This window comes from Aricia agestis, chromosome 7 (assembly GCF_905147365.1).
Source record: "Aricia agestis chromosome 7, ilAriAges1.1, whole genome shotgun sequence".
Taxonomy (NCBI): Eukaryota; Metazoa; Arthropoda; class Insecta; order Lepidoptera; family Lycaenidae; genus Aricia; species Aricia agestis.
In genome coordinates this window covers 6,815,149-6,833,803 of record NC_056412.1, presented here as the reverse complement: position 1 = coordinate 6,833,803, position 18,655 = coordinate 6,815,149, and the positions used below count along the sequence as shown (strand labels likewise).

The following is an 18,655-nucleotide window of genomic DNA, read 5'->3' as shown; positions in this document are numbered from 1 at the left end:
ATTCTATTTTTCTCATGTCAAAAACTACTAGTACCGTACCGTATGGCTGAGGCTCGACATCTTAAAGTCGACATTTTTGATAGTTTCGCAAAATAACATTAAGAATGAGAAAATTTATGACATTTTTAAAAACTTGAAAGATAAAACGGACCACCTGATGTTAAGTGCTACTGCCGCCTGTAGCGATGCAGGTCTACAGCACCACCACAAATATGCGCAATGGTAGGTACGAAGTACAATATGAAAAATTGATAAAATCATTTTTTACTTAAACATTATCTCTGTAATGGCCATAAATTATAGGCATAAATTAAAAGCCAGGGAATTTCATGCGTCTTCTTTTTACGTTACTATCCTATATAATTTCCAAATGTTTTGACTAAGGCACAGAACCTGAAAGATCAAATTTGCTCGCAGTTCAAAGATATAAAAACCACAAGTCAATGCTCGATTGTTACAAAATATAAGAGTTGATATAGGTCACAATAGATAGGGCGTTTTCTCCTCTAAAACTAGCAAAATAGGTACCTAATTTTAATTATTAATCATTAGTATATTATTTTTAGAGATGTACCGACTAGTCGGTAAAGCCGACTATCCGGCCACTTTTGTAGTCGGCGACTAGTCGGCAAAAAGCGCCGACTAGTCGGCTTTTTAGTTTTTTGCTATTATTTAAATTATATTAAAGAGAAACCTTGATTATCTATATTAATAATATTATAAGGCAGAAGAATTTGTTTGAACGCGCTAATCTCAGGAAAGTAGGTCCGATTTGAAAAATTATTTCAGTGTTAGATAGCCCATTTATCGAGAAAGGCTATAGTATCTTATCAAGTTATCACGCTAAGACTAATATGAGCGAATAAATACAGGAAAATGTGAAAAAACGGGGGAAATTATTTGAAATTGCTTAATATCAAGAACTACTGGAGCAATTTTTATGTTATTTGGCACACATGAAGAATATACCACGTGAAGGGACATAGGCTATTTTTTTGCGGAAACATGTACGATTTCCGTGTAATTCGTAAATTACGCGGGCGAAGCCTCGCGGAACATAGTTATTTATAATGTATTCAGAATTCAGATCACACTCAAACAGTGTTACACATTTTAAAATTAAATGAAGTGTTTCTGAAATTACTTGCTAGTAAATAAATTATTATTTTTGTAAATAGGTATAATTTTAACAACAAATTAAGTAAGTATGTATTATTGAATCGAGATTTCATGTACATGAAATATTTTATGAAAACCATCAACTGTATCATAGCTAAACAAAATAAATAAACGTACGCGAAGTAAATTCAACACGTTTGCAGGCGGTGTGTGCCATGCGAAACAGCAGTAAAAAAGCGTTACGGAAACTTCCGAAGCCATGAACGGCTTGGCCGACTAGTCGGCCGATTAGTCGGCTTCTTTGTAGCCGACTAATCGGCTAGTCGGCCAAAGTCATGATCGGCACATCTCTAATTATTTTACAAGATTATCCTGTTTATAATACATACACCCTGTTTGATTTTTATGTATTCTTCATAAAGAAATTGTTACGTTAATATGTTACTATATACAAATACAAATTATCTATATTATATTATAATAATAATAATATCTATAGACGCTTCACACCACGTCAGTCTGGCCCCGTGGTAAGTACCTGAAGGACTTGTGTTACGGGTCACAACGGAAATATATTTAATACTTTTATACTATACATACATTTAAGATTTTTATTATATGATACACATATTTATAATACACATCCATGACCCAGGAACTTCGAAAACTTTTTGTTCCGTCGGCGGGATTCGAACCCGCGACCCCCGGCTTGAGCTACCAACGCGCTCACCACTGAGCCACAGAGGTCGTCAGAATGATATCTAAAATTAAAATTATAACCACATCTCACTCAGAAACAAACAATTCTAACGCCAATTTATCTATTAATATATTATACTAATGACTTTCTCCTCCTAATTGGTTCCAAAGACACTTTTTCCACATCAATAACATCTCTTAAACTGCCTACTAATTTGAAAAACAAATTCGAGTGTGCAGTCGCGTGGCTACCCGCTATTACGGCTACCAGTGCTAGAGGAGCTATAAATTATACGAATTATACGCTGCAACGGCTACACAGCTTTCATAACTATTTTACATCCTTACTATCTTTATGCCGATAACATAAGGTTTACTTTCAAACAAATCCTCAGGTGAAATAACTACGAACGGCGTCTACGTGCGCGCGTGATATATTGTGAATAGCGGCCGCGCCGGTGTCAGCCGTGGTGTCAGCGACGCAAAATTATACACTCAAGCTTTGTGCACATCGAGACTGTACAGTGTACGTCCCAAGAACATTCTCTACAAAATAGTACAAGAAGATACCTAAGCTTTTTACATAATGTGGCCGCAATCAAAAAACAAGCCTTATCTGTAGTCTAAAGATTCGTCTAGTCTCAAACTTGTCATCTTCTATATAAAATTCTCGTGTCACAATGTTAGGCCGCGTACTCCTCTTAAAGAAACAGCTTTATTACTGATTTTAACCAAATTTTATATGCAAATTCAGTGGGTCTGAGAATCGACTACTGGGTACTTATTATATTGATAAGTGCATTTGTTGAATAAATAATAGTAAATTATTACAACTCGAGACTGACGGCAACCATTGTTTGTGAGACGGGATAGCGATGGACTTTGTCTTGGTAACATACTTATTTAGTCACTTCAATAAAATAATATGGGTGAAATTATTGATTTATTTTATGGCAAAGCAACGTTTGCCGGGACAGCTAGTAACTTTATAAATTGTAATTAATCTTAGGACACTTTCGTCGCTAGTACATAGATTTTCTATGAACACTTGTTTAAAAACTTTTTCACGGTTTTCATTTACTTGTCTTACAAAAATATATTCCATACGGACATTTTATATAACCATCATCCGAAGCTTTATCATCTCCAAAGCTTATTTGAAACTTCCACTATTAATCTAGCATTCGTAGTCACATACATCGCTGGCGCCAACTAACTAATAAGCTTAGCTATACGACATAAATATGCGCTCTTTTATTTTTGATTCTTTGGTTACTGATAGGCTTCTAGATAAATACATTCTTGCGGGAATAAACTTTATAAGAGTTAGCGCAATGTTAAGAAGATACACCAGGGGCTAGAGAAATTAAAAAAAAGTACGTGTAATATCTATAGCTGTCTCCCTTACCTCAAGCCTATACCGCAGACCGCGATAGAGACAACTGCAGAAAATCCAGAAAATCAACGATTCGTTGTCCCCTGATTCCTTCTCCAAAACTTAACCGATTTAAGCACTTTTTTCATTAAATATTAAAAAAAGGCTTGAGCTGTGTTCCTATGTTTTGCTTTTTTATGTATAATCTATCCAAATCTGTTTTCTGGACGTTTGAACACAGCGGAAAATCTGGCTATTTTTTTGGGTTTTTGAACGGTCATATCTTATTTAATAATTAAATTATGAAAAAAAAAGAAAACATAGAGACATTGTATTAGTGGCCGTAGATATTCAGGAAAAAAATTATAACTGTACTAGCATTATCCAGGGAGGAAAGAGGGGACAACGTTTGTATGGAAAAAAGGGCGGTGTGGACTCCTCTTAAGGTCCGTTGCGGTTGACACTCGAAATCTATCTGTGTCCGATCTCGCCATTTTATCTCTTAAATCATTTGTATCTTTGCGTTTATTCGTACATAAAACAAAATATTTCTTAAAATAAATTAATGACATCGTTAAATCTGTTCATAATATGGCTTTACCTGGGACCTACGTGCGAAGTAAATTTATGTTAAGAAGTGCAACACTTAGGGCTTGTTTCACCACTTTCTGATAAAGTGCCGAATAGGCTTTTTTGACAGATTCTCCATACTTTATCTATTAAGTTAAGTAGTAGATAGCCTATACGGCGTATCAGGAAATGGTGAAACAGGGCCCGTACCACGAAACGGTTTTGAGACTCAAACAATCGTACGACAATTTTGCGTCCTACTCTAACAAACGTGAAATTACGTTGTTAGAGCGGGACGCGGCATTTTCGCCCGATTGTTTGATTCTCAAAACGGTTTCGTAGTAGGCCACCATGCCCTTATAGGCGTATTGCATAGTACAAAAGGTTTTCTTTTGTTATTTGTATTCCTAAATAATCTAATCATTATTCACATCTACTCACAAGTTACTTCACATGTAAGTGGATTGAAGATGATTTTGACTTATATGAACAGTAAACACATAAAGAAAATTAGCCATTAAAGCACTAAAGAATCGAGTTGCAAGGCCGGTATTATATCAAATGTAATTAAGCAAATCCGCTGAACAAATCATACCTTCAATCTACGTGGTTATTAAAAATGTCAATAAATTCGTCGAATGACAACGTAATTGTAATGAAGGCTTCGAAGGTATCTGCATAATCAAAGAGCCCGATAACGGAGGTCCGTTCCTGCTCCATTAACCGCCCGACTTAATAATACAATTAAATTATAATTTAACTTCCAAATTACATATTGTCTAAAGACGTCATATTTCATACATCAAGCCGAGCGTATGAAGCATGGATGAAGCAATAAAATGCATGCAATTTTTGAGCTGGCTTCTTTTAAAATAATATCAGAGCTGCATATTGCATATCCAAGTAAGTGCCATTACTTATTTATTCGTGTTTTATCGAATAACGGGCCAAGTTCGGTCAAATAGCTAGTAATATCATCAAATGTCAAATTGTATAAATATTATTTTCTAAGTACATTGTGGCATCAAGCGATGGCAAAAAGACATGTTTTTATGACTATTTACGATTATTCTTGACATTAACGTATATTGTGTGGCCCATAGATTAAGACCCAATTTCACCAACCTCTGTTTGTTAAATCCTAACAAGGCATTACTTAACGGACCTTGGAAAATTAAACAGACTGTTAAAATACTTATGTCCCACAGTAAAAATTTAACAGCGGATTAGTAAATGCAATGTTAAGTGAACAACGAGTGAACAACTATCAATTCGTTCATTCTTGTTATAACGCGAGGAAATTGCAATGTACAAGATTAATACGACATGTTTGCCGCAATGTGTCACTTTCCTCCATAGTAGTATAATAGTAGATAATGCGACCAAATTAAAATATCACTGATCACATACATTTGTTACGCTATAATAGTTCTTCTTAATTTATCAGGTTAATAATTATTATCTGTCAAAGCTGAAAACATGAATCGTAATACAAACTTTTATTTACATATTTCGGTTTGGTAATTTTGATACAAGTTAGTATATTTGCAATGTCAAGGAAAATCCGAAGGCTGAATTTTTGGCAAAGTGAAAATAAATAATTATTCATAACTATGAAAATAATTAATAATAAGGACAGTAGGGAGTTATTGGGCATTCTGTCCCACCTCCGTTCGCTCGCGCGCTCGCTCACTTTGGTGAAGGTGGGACAGAATGCCCAATAACTCCTGTTCGTTTATGCATCAACTGATGGTAAATGAAATGACATGCTCACGACATGCACCTCTGTCCGCTCGCGCCCTCGCTCACTTTGGTGTGTCAGTGTGCCACTTACGTTTATGCATCAACTGATGGTAAATGAAATGACACGCTCATGACATGCACCTCTGTTCGCTCGCGCCCTCGCTCTCTTCGGTGTGTCAGAATACCCAATAACTTCTGTTCGTTCATGCATCAAGTGATCAAAAATCGCTTCTCATCGATGATTGGACGGCTGAAAAATCTAGAGAGCTATTATAGGAACATTGAATTTCGTATGTTTGAAGCTATCTGTTTATATGAGTCAACACACTGCATGATTATCATTTTGTCATAATCCACTAATCACAGTGGTCGATTGGATTAAACAGATATGAAATTTCTGAAACAAAAAGAATCACTTAAATTAGAATGTGTCTGTCCTGCAGTTAAAAATGAAGTTAAGCGACATGGAAATTTACTACCAAATACCATTCGCAGTATTGTTTGTGGTCCCTCAAACTGTGGGAAAACAAATTTAGTAATCAGTTTGTTACTACACCCGAATGGTCCACGATTCAGAAACCTTTATGTGTATTCAAAGTCTTTGTATCAACCTAAATACGTCTTTTTAGAAAAAGTATTGGAAAAAGTTGAGGATACATCGTATCACAAGTATAATCATAACAGTGAAATTTTAAGTCCACAAGAAGCCTTACCTAATTCTATCATAATATTTGACGATGTTGCATGCGAAAATCAAAATAATATACGTGATTATTTTGCTATGGGTCGTCACAAAAATATTGATTGCTTTTATCTTAACCAAACTTATACTAAAATACCGAAACAACTAGTAAGAGATAATGCCAATCTCATCATATTGTTTAAACAAGACGAGATTAATCTAAGACACATCTACGATGAACATGTAGGGTCTGATATGACGTGGTCGCAATTCCGTGAAATGTGTTCAACTGTGTGGAGTAAACCATACAGTTATGTGGTAATCAATAAGGATTGTGAACGAAATAATGGTTGTTACAGAATGAAATTTGATACATTTATAATAGTGGATTAATTTATTCTATAAAGCTTATACGTACCCCACTACGTAGTAGTATAACTTGAGACATCAATCAGAGTAGAATTCTTAACATGGAGCGGAATCTTAAGGAACAAATTGTGAAATCAGCGTCTGCAGTGAAAAGAAAGGTAGAAATGATAAAAAATACTAAAAACACAAATGACATGGCACTGGAGACGATATTTCAACCGATCGTCAGTCCGCTAAAATTATTAGCAAGCAAAACTGAAAAAAAAAGTCATGAAGAAGACGTGGAAGAATCTTCAAATCGTTCACATGAAAAATTTGAAGAATCTGAGACGGATCTTGATGATGAAGAAAATTCAGATAATGACGACTTTAGTTCTAAAACACCTGACAAAACGCTTACTACATCACCTTCTGAGGATAATGATATCCATGAGAACTCATTTAAATCTATTCAATCATCACCGAGTATCGCAAACGATTCTTTGTCTTGGTCTGTATCGTCTGAAGCGCTGAAAGAAGATATACCATATGGAGTAAGAAGTGAACGAGGAAAACTTTGGCTAGGCAAAACCCGTTTACATGATGATGGAAAAGTTCTGAAAATTAGAAGCCGCTCTTTAAAAAAAACTTCTGGTCTGGCAGAATTGTTGTACAAAAAAAACCTAATTTAGATATTATTACAGAGGAAGACTTACAAAATTATAAATTGCTACTCATCGACACAAATGCACATAAACGTAACTGGAAACCATCGAACCAAATAAATGGTAATAAAGGGTTCAAATATACTCACGTGATAAAGCCACTATTTAAATTCGCTAGAAATAATACCAGTAGCGTAGAAAGTCTTCAGCGAGGTGAAGGAATCAACATTTTGAAAGAAGTTAAGAAAGACACTGATTTAGTATACTGGAATGATCCTAATGAGTTAGTTGAGAGACTAAAAATATTACTTGCATCTCGGGCAGCTGGTAATACGGGATTAGATAATGAAGTTAATGCCATACTTGAAGAAATGAAGGAAGCTGGTATCATTAAAAAAATGAAATATATAAGGCTGCCATCAGGAAAATTTAGCAGTTCTATTACACTGCAGAACCCAGCAAGACGGCAATGAATATAGACAAATTTGGTCATCACGTTCATAAGCGTTTACGATTATCTGAATTTTCTGAAATTCTTAGCGATACATTGGTAAGGTCCGATACAGGGGAATTCGATTTAAAGTCATCGAAATTAAAAGGGGTGCAAATTCCAGAAAAAGACGACGAGGCTGTGAATAAAGAATACGTAGATAAAAGTGTCCAAGCCCTTAAAAATGAAATGATGAAAATCCAAAGTAATGTCAGAAACTTTCTTCATAGTTTAGAAAAAATTACTACTACAAATTTTAGTAAAATCTACTACACAAAACAAGAAATCGATAACATGATTGCAGCAAAATCTGTTCAGAATGAGTAAACAAGATATAGTGAATGAACTACACAAAGGAGCGAGACGAAACTTCGCTCGTCGACATACAGTCATTAAAGGTCTGGATGATTTATGGCAAGCTGACCTAGTGGACTTACAAAAATATTCGTCGATTAATAAAGGATTTAAATATGTTCTCATAGTAATTGATGTTTTATCAAAATACGTGTGGGTTAGACCGTTAAAATCAAAATCTAAAAAATTTGTATCAAGTGCTATGTGCAGTATATTATCAGAATCCACACGAAAACCTAAAAACTTACAAACAGATCTAGGTAAAGAGTTTTATAATGATTCTTTTAAGCATTTAATGAAAACTTATAACATAAATCATTATTCCACATGTTCTGTAAAAAAAGCTTCTATCGTCGAACGAGTGATAAGAACTATAAAATTACGTCTTTACAAATTATTTAGTTTATGTGGAAAATATGAATGGTATAAAAATAATTTGAAGTCCGTTGTGCAGAATTATAACAATACTCTGCACCGCATTACAAAACATAAACCAATAGACGTTAACAGTTCAAATCAAAATACAGTTCGATTGAATATTATCAAAAGCCAACAGCCAAAAAAAGTACGCAAAGAATCGTCTTTTCGAGTTGGCGATTTTGTTCGTATAAGTAAATACAAAGGAGATTTTTATAAAGGCTACACCCCTAATTGGTCAACGGAAATATTTCGCATCATAAAAGTCAACGAAACTAGTCCTCAAACGTATCAATTACAAGACAAACATAAACAAAACATTGTTGGTTGTTTTTATGGAAAAGAATTACAAAAAACTAAATTTCCTGATATTTATCTTATCGAAAAAGTTCTAAAGAAAAAAGGCAACAAACTTTTTGTGAAGTGGTTAGGATTGAGTGCCGAAGAAAACAGTTGGATAGATAAAAGTGAATTAGTTATTTAGATATATAAAGCACATAATCAGTGCTATATCACAATACATACTTATCAATGAAGGAAGGTAGTGGTGTAATCAATAACTTGATAGACCATTTACCGTTTGAGTTGCATTTACCTGGATATCAATTTTGCGGTCCTGGGACGAAACTTCAAAAACGAATACTACAAGGCGATCGAGGAGTTAACAAATTGGATGAAGCTTGCATGCATCACGATATTGCTTATATAAATAAAGATCCTAGTGCTCGACGTAAAGCTGATTTAGAACTTTTGAGTATGGCAAAGAAGAGGTTGAAATCAAAAGATGCTGGTAAGGGAGAAAAGATTGCCTCGTGGATAGTAAAAAATGCTATGAAAACAAAAATCAGAGCTGGAAGTGGTATTAAATCATTTAAGAAAGGTATTAAAAAAATACATGCCTATTTAAAAAAACTTAAATCCAAGGATCATCACTCTGCTATAAAATATGCGTATGCAGCTGCGAAAAAACTGTTCAGCAAAAAGAAAGGAATATGTTTACCACGTATAATTCCACTTCCAAAATGTGGTGGACTTTTACCGCTTATTCCTATTTTTGCGGGATTGTCGGCGTTAGGTTCATTAGCAGGAGGTGCGGCAGGTATAGCCAAAGCCGTAAACGATTCTAAAGCGGCACAAAAGAGTCTCCAAGAATCTGAAAGACACAACAGAATGATGGAAGCGGTCGCTCTTGGAAAAGGATTATATATTAAACCTCATAAAAAAGGAGCAGGGTTATATTTGAACCCATCAAAAAACTAATTAGGCGGCTGCCCAGGCGTGCGCTCACGAATTTAGACATATTGGAGTATGCTAGTGATATTCCATACTTTCGCGGCGTTTACATGAGAGATAAGTTGCCTTTAAAACCTAGAAAAATAGAATGTGGAATTGTAAATTTAGATAGTAACGTGAATCCTGGCACACATTGGGTAGCCTATGTAAAACAAAACAGCTACGTAGAATACTATGATAGCTTTGGTAATTTAAAACCACCATTAGAACTGATGAAATATATGTATAATTTGCCCATAAACTATAATTATAACAGACATCAAGCATTTGGAACAACAAACTGTGGTCATCTATGTATTAAATTTTTAAAAAAATATTGGAAGAAACATTTAAATAATATTAAAAATAAATAAACGTGTCAGTATCAAAATGTCTTTCACTGTATCTATAACCGGGAGCGGAGCCTCTTTGACGACAAACTATTCTCCGACGTTGGAACTTCTTGGAGACTATGAATGTGGTCTTTTGCACTTTTCAACTTTCAACTCTATACCTAATATTGATGGACGAAACAACAAGTTTTATTACGGTGATAATGAAATGATCGAAATTCCTGAAGGGTCCTACGAGCTTCAAGATATTTGTGATTATTTGAAAACTAACATAAAAAATACACTGCTTAAACTAAGATGCAATAATAACACATTGAAAACAAATATATTTTGTTCTAAAGACGTTCATTTTAATAAAGATGATTCAATTGGCAACATACTAGGCTTTGGAATGGAAACAATAAAAGCTAATATAAGCACTGATTCACAGTATCCTGTCAGCATTCTATCAACAACTATCGTGAGGATTGAATGTGATGTAGTTAGTGGTTCATTTGTGAACGGAAAAGCAAGCCATATTATTTACGAATTTGTACCTAATGTACCTCCTGGTTATCGAATAATAGAAATACCAAAAAATTTAATTTATTTTCCAGTCAATCAAACTTCTATTAGTTCCATCAATATACGACTGTTAGACGCTGATAACAAAGAAATAAATTTACGAGGTGAAGAGGTACAATTGTATTTACATTTTAGAAAAAAATGATAAATTTTCATAAAACCCCTGCCATATCAAATGTCCAAGTCAGTCCTAAAAGATCTTCTCACAAAGACACACGACAGCAGTTAAAAAAGAAGCTTACCAAAAGCAATAAAGAATACCTCAAGCTAATTGGTTTAATAAAATGAATATTTTAAACATATCTCAACAAACCTCATACGACAACAGCATCGAAAGTTTTGAGTATCATTCGTACAGACCGTATGTAACAAGTTTCAACAAGAATGATGAAATACGAATCCCCATCAATCAACAAGACCTATATGTGCTGCCTTCGCTCAGCAGTTTGTATATCGAAGGCAAAGTAATTGTCTACAACAGGACAACTAAAGAAAAGGTTTCAAATGTACATTTCGTTAATAATCCAGCGTTATTTCTATTTCAAGACATAAGATATGAATTAAATGGAGTAGAAATAGATAAAATAAAAAACGCAGGTGTAACTACGACCATAAAGTCTTATCTGTCCTTAAATGAAAACGAATCAAAATATGCTCGAGTTTGGGGGTGGTCGCCAGAAGGTATAAATAATACAAGTGGTGGAGAATTTTCTGTATCCATTCCTCTAAACAAGATTTTAGGATTTGCGGAAGATTATGAAAAAATTATCATTAACTGCAAACATGAGTTAGTGTTGCTTAGATGTAACACTAACCTTAATGCAATCAAGTTGAAAACAGGAGAAGTTTTGGAAGATATTGTTATAAGTAAAATTATCTGGAGAGTACCTCATATTAAAGTATCTGACCGCGAAAGAATAAATTTACTAAAACAATTAGAAAAAGATCGAGCTATTCCATTAGCATATCGTAACTGGGATTTATACGAGTATCCATTATTACCCAAAACTCGTAAACATACTTGGTCCATTAAAACTTCATCTCAAATAGAAAAACCGCGATTTGTTGTATTAGCTTTACAAACCAACCGCAAAAACAACAGTGAATTGTCGATGGCGGAGTTTGATCACTGTCACGTACGTGATGTGAGAGTGTTTTTAAATTCGTCATACTATCCATATGAGGGATTAAACGTCAGTTTTACAGAAGACAAATTTACTTTATTATACGAACAGTATGCCAGATTTCAACAGTCGTATCACGGACGTCGGTCAGAGCCGTTGATGAGTTTGAAAGAATTCAGAGACGTTGCTCCCTTATTCGTTATCGACTGTTCGCGACAGCACGAAACGTTAAAAGGCTCAATCGACGTGAGAGTAGAAATCGAAACAGACCAAGAAATACCTGATCAGACAGCTGCATATTGTCTGATTTTAAACGACTGCATATTTGAGTATAAGCCTTTGAGTAATATCGTTAAGAAAATATCATGAATAGTAATACAATAATCGTTGACTTACAAGGATTTAAAAATAATAATAACGACTTTTTAGTAAAAGAATTATGTATAGCCACTCGACAGCATACACATACATTTTATGTTAAACCACCATACCCATTCTCAGCGCTAACCGATGATGAAAAAAAGAATGTTCGGTGGTTAGAAAGAAATAGAGGGTTTCGATGGAGCGAAGGCTATATCGATTACAGAGAATTCAGAAGAATTATTAAACCTTACTTAAAAGACCGAAACATTATCGTAAAAGGTGAAGAGAAAGTGAAATGGGTGAAAGAACTGTGTGATCATAATAATATTGTAGATATAAGTTACAAAGACATTCCAAGATTTAACATTCTGTACGATCTGTATTGTAAGGAAGAATCGTATAACTGTTTTATTCATAAGAAGTATTGTGCCTTAAAAAATGTATTATGTTTAAAAAAATGGTGTTTAGAAAATAATGTACACTTTCAATAAAAAATAACTTATATTTATTGCTTTTTATTTAAATAATTAAAGTTGAATGAAATAGAAATAAAACAAATATATTCACATCACACATACAATTTATTTAAGCAATAATTACGTACACATTAATTTACAAAACAAACCCTAACTTATATTATTTTCATACAAATTATATATCTTGCAATTTTATCGACTTATTCATTCTAAAGTCTATTGCGACCCTACAGCTAAAACAAATACTTAATACCAAAGTAAACTAAAACCAACTCGTATAACTGTAATTACATATTTTTTTTGATATATTACTGACTAACTTCTCGGTTTGGTCCATTATTTCATCACCGTTTTCATTCACAACATATTGTGCGGATAACAAAAAATTATCATCGTCTATACTGTCACAATGTTGCTGGGATCCATCTAAATCAAACACTGAGATCTTTATCAGACGGAAACCTTTTTTGGGAACGCTGTTTATCACAAACGAATGAACTGGGATATTATGTAGTTTACTTAGTGCACTTTTAGAAACACATTTTTTTCTTAATTTTGCTGGACGACGTTCCCGAATCTCAGCGTTCGGCTTTTGCTGAGCTTTCATTTTTAAAAACTCTTCAGTAAATCCTTCCAAAGGATCTTGAGCATACTGGAAAGTATCCCCATATTCATGTCGGTAGACATTGTCTTCGGATGTAGCAGTCAAATCTTCTACGCGTTCCATTATCTGTAAAAAAAGAAAATATTTAACACCAAATCAGCAATCTTTGGAATTAACGATTATTTTTTAAATGTATTTTAATGACTTAAATCAATAATAAATCAACTTACCGTTGTGTAGTCAGGTCCAAGACTCTATTACCAAAAAATACGTAAATTATGTACACGTGAGTAACTATAATATAAGTTAAGTTTTGTTTTGTAAATTATGTAGACGTGAGTAACTAATTACAGTGCTTATCGACGCAAGAATGAATACTAAAACAAAGTCTTCACATTATTATAGTGATTGCATCATGTAGGTGGCATTATTATGAATGAGGACTCATGTTACAAACAGTACCGCGCGCTCATATATACGTAGCGTAGGTTGTACTACCTGTAGCCCTAGCATGGCCACCAGTAGAAACGCGAAAGTATAGACAAACTGTGGACTTGAGGTGCCATTCCGATCTTTAACGCGACTAATTGCGACCGACAAAAATTCAATTATAATGCCACTTTATGACAGATTATAGCCTATGTCATAAAGTAGGATATTATTTGAATTTTTAGGACTATAGTCTGTCATAAAGTGGCATTTTAATTGAATTTTTCGGAACGAAAAAAGATCGGAATGACACCTCAAGTCCACAGTTTGTCTATACTTTCGTATTTGTACTGGCGGCCATGCTAGGGATATTGGCATGCGCGCGCGGCACGTGTGGATTCAGATTACTCAAGTAAAGCATGTTTCAACTTGATAAAACTTTACGTTACTTGAATTTAGCATCAGCCTGCAGGTTTGCTTGCAAAATCTATGTAGTTGAGAAATAATAAATAAAACAAATTTATTTCGTAAATGATATTTTATTTCTAAATCTACATAATATACATACTAAATACACAGGTTATGCTAAGAAAGTAAATAATACAAAGAATTTCTTAATTAGGTACAGCTTATTAAATCTAGTTAAAAGTTAAATATACTAGTATGTCCCCATGATTTAGTTGAAATTTTATCTTTAGATATGACTCTCTTGTCATCATCACCAGACAGAGCAACTTTCTTCACAGCACATGTGTACAACTCGTGTTTTATTGACTTAAATAAAACATTTGTTTTATGAACAATGTTGCCTTCGTACAGAGTTTTTTGGTAATCAGTAACATTGAAATTGCTGACAATATTTTTCTTAATTCCTTTCGCTTTTTTGATTGTGCTATTTATGGTTTTAATACAATATAACTTTGAACGAAGGCCTACAAATTCACTTATGATTTTACCCGCCATTTCATCCTTGAACAAACCAGGAACTTTTTTATTTTGAATGGGTAAATCATATTGATTAGTATTACAAAAATTACTAGTATCAAAGTAAGGCAAAAAATGTTTTTTTATGTCATCATAAAAATCATGGGTCCGTATATGATATACAAAACTATCAGTGTCCGTGTAACACATCTGTACATTATTTTTATAAAAAGGTTTAATAACAGAGTAATGAAAGTTATACATATGACTTTTTGACAATTCTAGTACGGTAAAACCAATGTATATTGGTTTATCCAAAATTATTTGATCAGAGTTTAATTGTACCGCAACTAGATTTTCACTAAAAATTGTCACGCTATGGAAATTTGGACGAGCGATAAGCTTTTGTGCACATTGCCTTTTCTTAGTCACATTATTATTATCAACCCACTGATTAACTAAATGCACATTGACCCTCTTCTCATTATTTTCTAAAGTTTTTCCAAACACACTGTTATTCAAGAGTTTGAAAAAGTCTTGTTCAAATGTTGAGGAACTTTTTTGTCTCAGAGCAGTATTCAAATCAATGTATTGTTTCAAATACGGGCTTTGTCGAAAACTAATCACTCGATGAATTTTCTTTAATATTAAACCATGTTTTAAACATGTTTGCAAGTGAATGTAATGTATAACATACTTAAATTTATCATATAAATTTGGAACTAGTTTGAAAGTTTTCCCCCCGGGTGGAATGCATTTTTCAGAACAAAATGGTAAATCATTATGTAAGTTATGTAAATGTTTAGGATATTGTAAATCCACTTCTAGAATATAACCACACTCTGCATCAATCGGTATTTCGGTTACATTTAATTTGTTGATTTCTTGTTCATTGAGAAATCTGAAATCTGATAATGGTAAATATTGACACATACTATATCCATATAAATTATTACAATCAATATAAGTGACGTAGGAAGGAGATTCTGATGGTTTGTAATTTTCTAAGTAAGGATTATTTGCTTTTGCATGTCTATGAGAGCACAGACATACTCCTCCCCTGATACCACTCTGTAACATGCGCACCATCGACAAGTCATCGATAAGTTCCAATTGTATTCCTGTTTTTAATAACATCGCATCAAAAGATAAACTGGGTGCTGTTAAGTAAAAAGCTGGGTCTAATTGATAGTGTTGCTTGCAAGTCTGTCTAAAATTTTCAAAGATATCTGCCAGTAAAAGCACATCAGTTTTTAGATATAAATCCGTATAACTACCTAAATCTTTGATTTGAAATGTTGACCAAATTAAGCACGCGTGCTGGTAATCCTCATCAGAAATATCATGATCAGTTAGGGAACTATAAAAGCATTCTTTTGGGGGTAGACTTTTTTCGTCATACCGCTTCCACGAGTTCATATATTCGTATGGATAAATGCCTTTACGAGTGAGTAACTGAAATTCATCTTCATCGGGGAAATGATTTTGTAAGTTTTTAAACATTTCCGGTTTTAATGTCTCTGACAATTTACTTAAGCTTGTTCCCAAAAACTTAAATGAATCCACGAATCGAAGTTGAAAAAACTGATTATTCGTAACTGGTACAAATTTGGTAAATGAGATGTAGTTTTCTTTTGTTTTAGGTATTATTTTAATATTACCAGGAACCTCACCTAACGCTTTTATAAAAAGATGACAATCATAACCAGCTAAGTTATGAAAAAAAATGGGGACGAATGAAGGGCGTTTATACTGTAAATTACAAAACGGATGCGCAGCTCCGCGGTAACGACCAGTAACGTGGCAATGGTCACGGACTTTGTCCGAAAAAATAAAATTTTCACAAATATGACAACGTGTGGCATTATCAAAATCAGACTTATCCGCCGTAGAAAATATCATAGGGACTGGTGTACTAAGTATATCAAATATTTTTTGTACGTCTTTAAGAATCGAATCTACAAACTGCTTATCACAACCAGGTCCTCGATATGATACGTACCGATTGTAACTAGGGTCATCACGACAAACAATATAATAACCAAAAGCTATAGGTAAATGTTGGTGCAATGTAGTCGTATTTTTGCTAGAAGAACAGTTAGCTTCAGTATTGGTTTGTAGCATCGACTCAAAATCTGCGTAAATACAAAAAGGCATGTTTTGTTTTCGAGCATAGTTTTTAAATTTAATTACTGAGCCCTTATTTGGGAGGACAGTTACAACGCCTCCACATAAATGGTTTTCAACTTCTTTAGAAGTACTGAAAAATATCAAGCACAAATCACAGAAGTACAATTTGCTGTGATGAGATGTAACTTGGCTTCTAAACAGTCTAGAAGGTTCTTTGATCAAACAATAATGAGAAGTGTTATTATTTTCTAGATACAACAAATGTATAATTTTCTCGTTGCATGTTTTATTAATGTCTGATTTATACAACGGCCCAACAATAGTTTTACTTTTTTTTAAACCATAAATTATGTGTAACATGCGCACCATCGACAAGTCATCGATAAGTTCCAATTGTATTCCTGTTTTTAATAACATCGCATCAAAAGATAAACTGGGTGCTGTTAAGTAAAAAGCTGGGTCTAATTGATAGTGTTGCTTGCAAGTCTGTCTAAAATTTTCAAAGATATCTGCCAGTAAAAGCACATCAGTTTTTAGATATAAATCCGTATAACTACCTAAATCTTTGATTTGAAATGTTGACCAAATTAAGCACGCGTGCTGGTAATCCTCATCAGAAATATCATGATCAGTTAGGGAACTATAAAAGCATTCTTTTGGGGGTAGACTTTTTTCGTCATACCGCTTCCACGAGTTCATATATTCGTATGGATAAATGCCTTTACGAGTGAGTAACTGAAATTCATCTTCATCGGGGAAATGATTTTGTAAGTTTTTAAACATTTCCGGTTTTAATGTCTCTGACAATTTACTTAAGCTTGTTCCCAAAAACTTAAATGAATCCACGAATCGAAGTTGAAAAAACTGATTATTCGTAACTGGTACAAATTTGGTAAATGAGATGTAGTTTTCTTTTGTTTTAGGTATTATTTTAATATTACCAGGAACCTCACCTAACGCTTTTATAAAAAGATGACAATCATAACCAGCTAAGTTATGAAAAAAAATGGGGACGAATGAAGGGCGTTTATACTGTAAATTACAAAACGGATGCGCAGCTCCGCGGTAACGACCAGTAACGTGGCAATGGTCACGGACTTTGTCCGAAAAAATAAAATTTTCACAAATATGACAACGTGTGGCATTATCAAAATCAGACTTATCCGCCGTAGAAAATATCATAGGGACTGGTGTACTAAGTATATCAAATATTTTTTGTACGTCTTTAAGAATCGAATCTACAAACTGCTTATCACAACCAGGTCCTCGATATGATACGTACCGATTGTAACTAGGGTCATCACGACAAACAATATAATAACCAAAAGCTATAGGTAAATGTTGGTGCAATGTAGTCGTATTTTTGCTAGAAGAACAGTTAGCTTCAGTATTGGTTTGTAGCATCGACTCAAAATCTGCGTAAATACAAAAAGGCATGTTTTGTTTTCGAGCATAGTTTTTAAATTTAATTACTGAGCCCTTATTTGGGAGGACAGTTACAACGCCTCCACATAAATGGTTTTCAACTTCTTTAGAAGTACTGAAAAATATCAAGCACAAATCACAGAAGTACAATTTGCTGTGATGAGATGTAACTTGGCTTCTAAACAGTCTAGAAGGTTCTTTGATCAAACAATAATGAGAAGTGTTATTATTTTCTAGATACAACAAATGTATAATTTTCTCGTTGCATGTTTTATTAATGTCTGATTTATACAACGGCCCAACAATAGTTTTACTTTTTTTTAAACCATAAATTATGAACTTAATATTAGGATTATTTTTTTCAAAAATTTTAATGTCATGGAAAGTTACAGGAAAAAACATTCCATTTATATTAAATAATTCACGAAAATTAGGATATGATGAAATTCTTTCAGGGTGATTTTTAGCTGGATATAAGGCTGCTGTCACACTCCATAGAAAGCAATGCTGATCTTTATTCATAATATTT

General features: G+C 33.7%; 1 protein-coding gene and 1 long non-coding RNA gene across 2 annotated transcripts; one reads left to right on the top strand and one right to left on the bottom strand.

Annotated features, from left to right (window-relative positions):
• The first annotated feature begins 10,935 nt into the window (after positions 1-10,935).
• On the top strand, positions 10,936-12,144 carry LOC121729045. Its single transcript, XM_042117432.1, has one exon. It carries the CDS (start codon positions 10,936-10,938, stop codon positions 12,142-12,144), a length of 1,209 nt encoding a protein of 402 aa, XP_041973366.1.
• Positions 12,145-12,700: 556 nt separating this feature from the next.
• LOC121729154 lies at positions 12,701-13,872 on the bottom strand. Its single transcript, XR_006035921.1, has 2 exons — positions 13,449-13,872; positions 12,701-13,344 (listed from the first exon to the last, which is right to left on the bottom strand). It is a non-coding gene; the product is annotated as an uncharacterized LOC121729154 (long non-coding RNA).
• Positions 13,873-18,655: the final 4,783 nt, after the last annotated feature.

Bases quoted from the DNA above. Each gene is read 5' to 3' on its own strand.
- LOC121729045 (XM_042117432.1), top strand. From the start codon at position 10,936: ATGAATATTTTAAACATATCTCAACAAACCTCATACGACAACAGCATC.